This window comes from Saccostrea cucullata, unplaced genomic scaffold (genome assembly GCF_032062105.1).
Source record: "Saccostrea cucullata isolate Sc308-1 unplaced genomic scaffold, CSIRO_AGI_Scuc_v1 ctg19571, whole genome shotgun sequence".
Taxonomy (NCBI): domain Eukaryota; kingdom Metazoa; phylum Mollusca; class Bivalvia; order Ostreida; family Ostreidae; genus Saccostrea; species Saccostrea cuccullata.
Window position 1 is genome coordinate 450 of NW_026938595.1, and position 8,159 is coordinate 8,608.

Sequence of the window (8,159 nt, forward strand, 5' to 3'; positions counted from 1 at the left end):
CTGAGAACCAGATGTTTGCCTACCTGAGCTCTAGTTTTCTCCAGTCCAAAATCTTAGAAGAAACTTCTGACAACTGGGTTGCCATAGAAACATGCTTAGCTGCATTGCTTTCCCATTCCTATACAATATATACCTCAAAATCATTCATAATTTAAACTCAAGATATGTCCACTCAAAATCTGCTTTATCAATGATTAGGTTTACGACATTTTGATGATTTTATTAATCCACTTGTGAGTGACTTACCTGAGTTTTCTCCAGCAGAAGTTCCAGACCGGTGAGGAACTTGACAACAGGTGATGTCACAGGAAACGATAGGATTCTGTCTACAATCTGTGTCACCTGTATAACAGAGGGAGAGTGTCAAAAGAGTATAACAGAGGGATAGTGTCAAAAGAGTACAAGAATTATTGAAAACATTGATGTAACCATCAATTGTCGCCAGGAAAATATATAAAGTAAACAATGAAAATGAGTCAACAAACCGCATCGAAATGTGTAAAAAGGCATGTGATGGAGACAATAGTCACAAATATTTTTTTAAAAACTTGAAGTCGGATAAAAATCAATCAAAAACAATACCATTTTAAACTTGATCAATTCTTCAAGTAAATGTTGGCTGCATAAAATATAAATTAAAGATGGACACACGCATCATTTATATTTAAAATTGTATTAATTTTCAATTTTAGAATATAAAACACAAACTGTGCAGCGTACATTTTTATCCAAGAAGTAAAATTCGATGTTCTAAAAAAGGGACCTGCCGTTGTTTCGATAGTAAATGATAAGTAACTATACATATTAAATATGAAAAACATTTATATTTTTACAGATTCACTTTATGGAAGTAAATATATTACGTATCTCGTAATTTATAAACGGAAAGATATTCTGATTAACAATCTTTTCAATGTTTAGAAAACCTTCAATTCTACATAACTACTCCCACCCCAATCCCCATACACCAACACTTAGTATATTAGTGTTGGATGGTTTTACCTGTATTAATGTTGGATGATGTTACCTGTATTAGTGCAGAGTTGTGGAAAACTTTTTCAGGTAACCAGTCATTCGGACTGGCTAGAAGACAAAACAAGCCAGTCCGAAGCAATTTTAACCAGTCCGAAAACTTAAGTCGCAGGAAAAAAAACATCTATTTTTTTATCTTGAAGTTCTTTTATTACTTCATAATATAACTCATTTATAGAAAAGATAGAAAAGGACACTAAGCAGATTTAATATAAATCTACTCAGTCTCCATTTCTATTTCCTCTATGATTTCTCTCAACATGTTATCATTCGTATCTAAGTTCTGTTCCAGGTCCTCCTCTGAGTCTTCATCACTTTCTCTGTCTACCTCTTCTCTTTCCACACCTTGCCTCTCAGTCTCTACTATCTCAGGCTCACTCTCAACTTCATTCTCACCCTCACTCTCCCTCAAAAGTTCTATCTCTACTGTCACTTCTGCCACTTCACACCGTTCTTCTGATTGGGGTCTTTTTTTGCCTCTCTTGTATGTTCCACGGCTTCTTTGTCTTGATGGGGATACCTGAGAAAAAATAATGAAATAAATCAATTCTTCTTGCTTAATTACAGTCATTTAAATACACAATTCCTTCTTTATAATAACTCACCATCCATTTGTCAATAGCAGGGTTGGGGTCAAAGTTGACTATAGAAGGAGACTGCAATCTTATGACCATCAAGTCATTGAGGTGTCTTTCTGTCAAACGATGCCTCCTGTCAGTTTTAATCAGCTTCAGCTGATTAAAACCAGTTTCATTAATGACACTTGTGGGAGCAAGACTGTGTATAAGATCTATCAGAGCAAGGATGTTTGGCACACCACTTTCACCAAAGGCAGCATGGATATCTTGCCAAGAGGTAACCATAAATTGCCCACCAAATCTGAAATACCCACAAATGCATGTAACAGAAATAAAGGATGAGGTGACTTGCGGCCCCTCGTAAACTGACAAAAAATTAAATCTCTAAATTTTACTGAAATTTTTGTATGTAACTTATCACTGATATGTGTACCTTTATAGAATACTATTTTAAACAAAAACAGAAACGTGATTTGAAAGATATAGATCTTTAATTGTGGTAGGGGTATTATGTTTACATTCAATTCCCATTGCATTTTAACCCCACCCCACTCTTTGAAGCCCTTTAAATATACAAGCGCAGGTAGGTACAATTTTCTCCTTTGGCTGGTCACTGTATTTTATTCAAATCTACCTATATGTGAAAGGAGAAAATTGTACCTAACTGCGCTCACATGCTATTTTAAAACAAGAGGCCCATGGGCCTTATAGGTCACCTGAGCATTATGAAACAACTTTCCAGTGATTGAATTTGATTCATGTTTTAAGCCAGATGCTATGGCATTCACAATTTTGAAAGAGGCACCATTCATCATCATAACAATACACTTCGCAGTTGCTTATTTTGTTTACTTAATACCCAGACGCAGGGTAAGGGAACACAAAATGCATTTCAACTAATCAGTAATATTCAGCAATAATCAGTAGTGCCCCTACCATACATGAACCCTGACCCTTAGGCCTTGATATTTGATCAATACCAAGGAGCAGATTTCAAACTTTTCATCATTTCCAGTATATAAGTACAACCCCCCCCCCCCTTCTATGGTACCCCTGACCCCGGGGCCTTGAAATTCACAATTGTGGAAGATATGGGCCCTTGACCATCATAACTATATTGGTAGTTGATCTGCTTAATACCCTGGAGCAGAGAAGAAGATTTTCAAAGAATTCATGTATTTTCACTATATAATCAATAGAGCCCCGCCCTAACACCAGAACCCCTGACCCTGGGGCCATAAAATTCACAATTTTGTTAGAGGCACTCTTGCTCATCAAAACTATGTACTTAGTTAGTATATTTAATACCCAGGAGCAGAGAAGAAGATTTTCGAAGAATTCATGCATTTTCACTATATAATCAATAGAGCCCAGCCCTAACACCAGAATCCCTGACCCTGGGGCTATAAAATTCTCAATTTTGGTAGAGGCACCTTTGCTCATTATAACTATGCACCTAGTAAGTTTATTTAATACCTGGGAGCAGAGAAGAAGATTTTCAAAGAATTCATGTATTTTCACTATATAATCAATAGAGCCCCACCCTAACACCAGAACCCCTGACCCTGGGGCCATAAAATTCACAATTTTGGTAGAGGCACTCTTGCTCATCATAGCTATGTACTTAGTAAGTTTATTTAATACCCAGGAGCAGAGAAGAAGATTTTCGAAGAATTCATGCATTTTCACTATATAATCAATAGAGCCCCACCCTAACACCAGAACCCCTGACCCTGGGGCTATAAAATTCACAACTTTGGTAAAGGCACCTTTGCTCATCATAATTATGCACCTAGTAAGTTTATTTAATACCTAAGAGCAGAGAAGAAGATTATCAAAGAATTCATGTATTTTCACTTTATAATCAATAGAGCCCCGCCCAGAATCCCTGACCCTGGGGCCATAAAATTCACAACTTTGGTAGAGGCACTCTTGCTCATCATAACTATGTACTTAGTTAGTTTATTTAATACCCAGGAGCAGAGAAGAAGATTTTCAAAGAATTCATGTATTTTCACTATATAATCAATAGAGCCCCGCCCTAACACCAGAACCCCTGACCCTGGGGCCATAAAATTCACAATTTTGGTAGAGGCACTCTTGTTTATCTTAACTATGTACTTAGTTGGTTTATTGAATACCCAGGAGCAGAGAAGAAGATTTTCAAAGAAATAATGCATTTTCACTACCTACTTATTCAGCCCCGCCCTAGCACTAGAACCCCTGACCCCAGGGCCATGAATTTCACAATTTTGGTAGAGGACTCATTGCTGATTACAATCATGCAAACAGTTTGTCTGCTTAAAGATTGCACTAATTTTAGTGGTTTTGGCCCCACCCCACAGGCCCCAGGGGGGCAGGGATCATGAAATTCACAATTTTTGTTCCCCTTCACCCATAGATGCTTTATGCCAAATTTGGTTGAAATTGGTTCAGTGGTTACAGAGAAGAAGCTGAAAATGTTCAAATGTTAACGCACAACGCATGACGCACGACGACGGACGAAAACAGATAGCAATAGGTCACCTGAGTTTACTCAGGTGACCTAAAAATGTAAAATCTAGTTGGCATTTTCCAGTATAAACAAAACGAAGGAACTAGATTTTCTGACGTAAGAATGAATTCATATGCTAAACGAGGCACAGGCGATACTTTCTAACTGACCAATCAACTAAATGAAATTCATTACGAGTGAGTACCACAAAAATACTATGGAAACATGCTTTGGAATTTTACTGCTTTCCGATATTTTTTATACATTTGAGTGACAGATTAGACACGGAACTACATATGTCCTTTTCAGAGACCACAATAAAATTTATATATAGTTACAAACAATTAATAGAATATACATGATTTACATTAGTTTAAAGTTTTGTACCGTGTTTGGTGAGCAATTCGCTAGGTCTTCTCGTATTCCCGAGTATCGGTGAATACAAGTTTCATGTGCATTTCTTGTCCTAAAAACCGTAAATGCTAAAAATCCATGCCTATTATTAAGTATAAACAGCATTGGCTGACCATTATAAAAGTTTGAAATGTAGAAAAAGACAACAGGTATTTTGATCAAAACCACGTGTCTGCGAAAAAATATAAACGTAGTAAACCAGCATGTTTTGTTGTTCTGTCATCGGATTGGACAATGACTAAGTGCGAAATAATAACAATAGCCATATAAGGTCTTCTCGGCACGCATATCCCTCTATTGAACTAAGACCCGCCCATTCTCTTGCCATAAAAGAAAATATTCACACAAACCTGGCCGAATTTAGCTGTGATAGGGTCTAAAAAATCAAAGATAATGCAGTATTCCTTATAATCAAAATGTGTCTGAACTATTGAAACTATTCAAAAGGCGTCGTATTTATTCACTCATGTTTGAAAACAACCAACATCGTTGTAGATTAAATATAATTCGTCGTGGAAAAAGGGGCCACAGATAGCAGTTATGTCACATCATCCTTATAATAAAACTTAAAGCATTTTATAATCACACAGAAAATTGTCATTTTATTAAACATTTTGCCATTTAAACTGTTAAAAATGGTGTGTGCTGTATACTGAAAAAACATACCTTCTGTAAACAAGACATCTCAACATTTGCCACTCTTCCATAATCTCAGAGACATTTATTTGAGCATTCTCCAGTGTATTGCTGAACCTGTTCACCAGAGTTTTCACATGATCTGATCCAAATTCTGTGGAAAGACATGCATGTAAATATACTTGGAAATATTCAATTAATAATAATTATTTATATTAATGAAAAAAATTGTTATGAAGAAATTTAACATATAACCTTGCATATTAAAACTGATTACAAAATTCACATCAACAACCTATAATGGTTAATTACCCGGGAAAACAAAAAAAAAACATCGTAACACAATATAGCACTAGAATTTTGTTAAATGCTCAATACACCTTTTAGGCTTACCATTTGGTCCAGCATCATTTATTGAATTTGAACAAAAAGAGCTGAAAAAACAAACAAACAAAATTTGTGAACAAAAATCATTAAACTAGGGAGGGAAAAGAACAAGAACTGTCATGCAATAACAGAACAACAGAACAACAAAAACAATTTATTTACTTTCTTGGTTTTCAATTGGCCAGTTCTTCAAAGATCCAATAGTGGTGGCATCCAAAAGCTCCCCACTGAGGTCTTGGTATCTTTCACTGATTTTCTCTATTATCTTCTCAACCGTACTACAACTCCTCTGTTTCACATCAAATGAGCCACCTCTCAATTCAACTAATGATCTCCTGTGCCAAAATACATCAAGGAAATAATATATATACAATTAAAACATAACACTTGTATATGTGTATAAAAGTAACCATTTTAATTTTTGAAAATTTAATAACAGTTACTTACCAATAACAAGCCTGCATATGTCATAATTGAGGATGATTCAAGCAAGCGTGCAAGCCCATTTGCCTTTGCATTCGTGTGTGATGCATCCTGCAGGTGGTGAGAAAAAGCCGGGTAAGAGGTGAATAATGTGTCCAGAGCCCTTCTCATGTGAGGTAGCCACCTTGTAGAATTTACTCGGTGAGGTAGAGTACCTATCAAGTTCAAAACCTGATTGAAGAAAAAAAATCAAGATTGTAATATGACATAACTTTTTTTTTTATTATTAATAACAGATGTTCATTCACAACAAACTGTAAGTTAATTTGATTTTATTTCATGCCAGAATAAACAAACAGCATATATACCTTCATGCATTCTTTCAAGTTTTTTCTCTGTTTGGAACTGTTTTTGTAAAAGTAATATAATCGAAGAAGTAGGGTGGTAAGGCGATTGTAGAGTGGATCATTCTTAACTGCATCCTTGTATGCTAATTCAAGTCGATGTGCCAGGCAATGAACTCCGATTATCTCCGTGAAGTCTTTCTGCAGTAATGCAACAAGGCCATTACGCTTTCCCATCATATTGGATGCTCCATCGCACCCAAAGCCCACAAGTTTCTTCATTTGATCAGACAGTTTATTTTCATCAAGTTTATCTTTAACAAACTTTAATAGGTCAGCCGAAGTTGTAGATCTTGGCTCTCCAATACAGAGAAAATGACAACTTATTTTCCCAGCAGAGCAAAATCTAATGAAAAGTGTCTCCTGCTCAGCAGTCCCACTGTCAGTGGTTCCGTCCATAGTCAAAGAAAAAAACTTCGTACCTTTAATCTGTGATAACATTTCTTCCTTCAAAGTGTCAGAAATACACTCTATGAATGCTGTAGCTGCCCATCTGTTGTTGTAAGTTGAGCCATGTTGCATTCCCTTTGCCTCATCAAGGGAATTCATCCAATCAAAATCGGAAATACTTCGGTTATGTTTAATTATTGCGTGGATGTTTCGAAACTTTAGTTCTATCATGTTTCTAATGGATTGATTCATGGTTAGGCCAAAATAAAATATACTCTTGTTTCCTGTCCCCTGACCAAAAAAATTAGGGTCGGTAGGTAGGGAAAAAATTTTATTTTGAGAAAAAAATTTTATTTTCAAAATTAAATGAATGCAGAACATATAGCATGTAATAACTGTAATAACAAGAAAATGATATGTTAACAGTTTCAAAGCAAGTTTGTTAATCAAGATTTATAAAGTAAAGGTAACCTGTACACTTGTGATGTATTAATTCTGTAAATATCATTGGTCAACTTCAGTATTTTAGAAAAAAAGTTATCCAAAAAATGAAAATGTAATAAAAACTTTTAGGATCGGAGGGTAAAATGTAGGGTAGGTCGGGTGACAGGAAACAGGGGTATTTTTTATTTTGGCCTTAGTAATGTTTTCTGGGCAACAGATTGTCGGTTTTCCTCCGCATCCCTTTTAGCTCGTAATATTTCCATGGATCTTCGATGGAGAGCAGAATTTTCATGGTCAGAGATAGTAGAGTATCGGAAATTAGTAGAACCGACCAGAAAATTTTGTTCACGGTTCTTTGGCACGAAGGTACTGTTATTGTTATTGTCAATGCAGATACTGCACGTCATTTTCTCACCGTCGTAGTTTAGCCATTCCCGCCCCTCTGTCCAACTGTGTTTAAATTCCCTCTTCCGAGATTGTTCATATCTAGCTTTGTTTTCATCTTTGGTTTTACGTTTTTTACCTGGTATCGCGCCAGTACTGAACTTAATTGGCCACGAACTTGACGAAGCCATGCTGGTTTCACTTAATCTTAATATTAGCCTCGATCTCGTTTAAAGAGGAAGTATTGCGCAATCGCAGTTTCAATTTATATGATAACTGCGCTGGTAAGTGCGCCGAAGATAAACGAAAAAACAAAACTTAAACAAAAAACTTGACCGGTCATTTGGACCGACATTGATGGCATTTTTACCGGTCACATGCATTTTTAATCGGTTTTGCCGGCATGACCGGCAGTTTTCCACAACTCTGTTAGTGTTGGGTGATGTAACCTGTATTAGTGTTGGATGATATTACCTGTGTATGTGTTGGATGATGTTACCTGTATTAGTGTTGGATGATATTACCTGTATTAGTGTTGGATGATATTACCTGTATTAGTGTTGGATGATGTTA

At 36.0% G+C, this 8,159-nt stretch overlaps 2 protein-coding genes across 2 annotated transcripts; both read right to left on the reverse strand.

Moving 5' to 3' along the window:
* Positions 1 to 1,192: 1,192 nt before the first annotated feature.
* Positions 1,193 to 7,322, reverse strand: LOC134250730 (zinc finger protein 862-like). Its single transcript, XM_062733096.1, has 6 exons — positions 6,333 to 7,322; positions 5,989 to 6,195; positions 5,704 to 5,830; positions 5,185 to 5,308; positions 1,638 to 1,911; positions 1,193 to 1,552 (listed from the first exon to the last, which is right to left on the reverse strand). Exons 1-6 carry the CDS (start codon positions 7,137 to 7,139, stop codon positions 1,250 to 1,252), a joined length of 1,842 nt encoding a protein of 613 aa, XP_062589080.1. The 5' UTR covers positions 7,140 to 7,322; the 3' UTR covers positions 1,193 to 1,249.
* On the reverse strand, positions 1,250 to 6,989 carry LOC134250731 (zinc finger protein 862-like). Its single transcript, XM_062733097.1, has 6 exons — positions 6,333 to 6,989; positions 5,989 to 6,195; positions 5,704 to 5,830; positions 5,185 to 5,308; positions 1,638 to 1,911; positions 1,250 to 1,552 (listed from the first exon to the last, which is right to left on the reverse strand). Exons 1-6 carry the CDS (start codon positions 6,987 to 6,989, stop codon positions 1,250 to 1,252), a joined length of 1,692 nt encoding a protein of 563 aa, XP_062589081.1.
* Positions 7,323 to 8,159: the final 837 nt, after the last annotated feature.

What these genes read in the sequence shown, in the direction of transcription:
- LOC134250731 (XM_062733097.1), bottom strand. Translation starts at nt 6,989, where the DNA reads ATGATAGAACTAAAGTTTCGAAACATCCACGCAATAATTAAACATAAC. An exon ending in ACTTGAAAGAATGCATGAAG is followed by an intron (nt 6,196 to 6,332) that starts GTATATATGCTG and finishes TTCTTCAATCAG; the next exon opens with GTTTTGAACTTGATAGGTAC. An exon ending in CATATGCAGGCTTGTTATTG is followed by an intron (nt 5,831 to 5,988) that starts GTAAGTAACTGT and finishes GATGTGAAACAG; the next exon opens with AGGAGTTGTAGTACGGTTGA.
- LOC134250730 (XM_062733096.1), bottom strand. Translation starts at nt 7,139, where the DNA reads ATGTTCTGCATTCATTTAATTTTGAAAATAAAATTTTTTTCTCAAAAT. An exon ending in ACTTGAAAGAATGCATGAAG is followed by an intron (nt 6,196 to 6,332) that starts GTATATATGCTG and finishes TTCTTCAATCAG; the next exon opens with GTTTTGAACTTGATAGGTAC. An exon ending in GCCAATTGAAAACCAAGAAA is followed by an intron (nt 5,309 to 5,703) that starts GTAAATAAATTG and finishes GTCTTTCCACAG; the next exon opens with AATTTGGATCAGATCATGTG.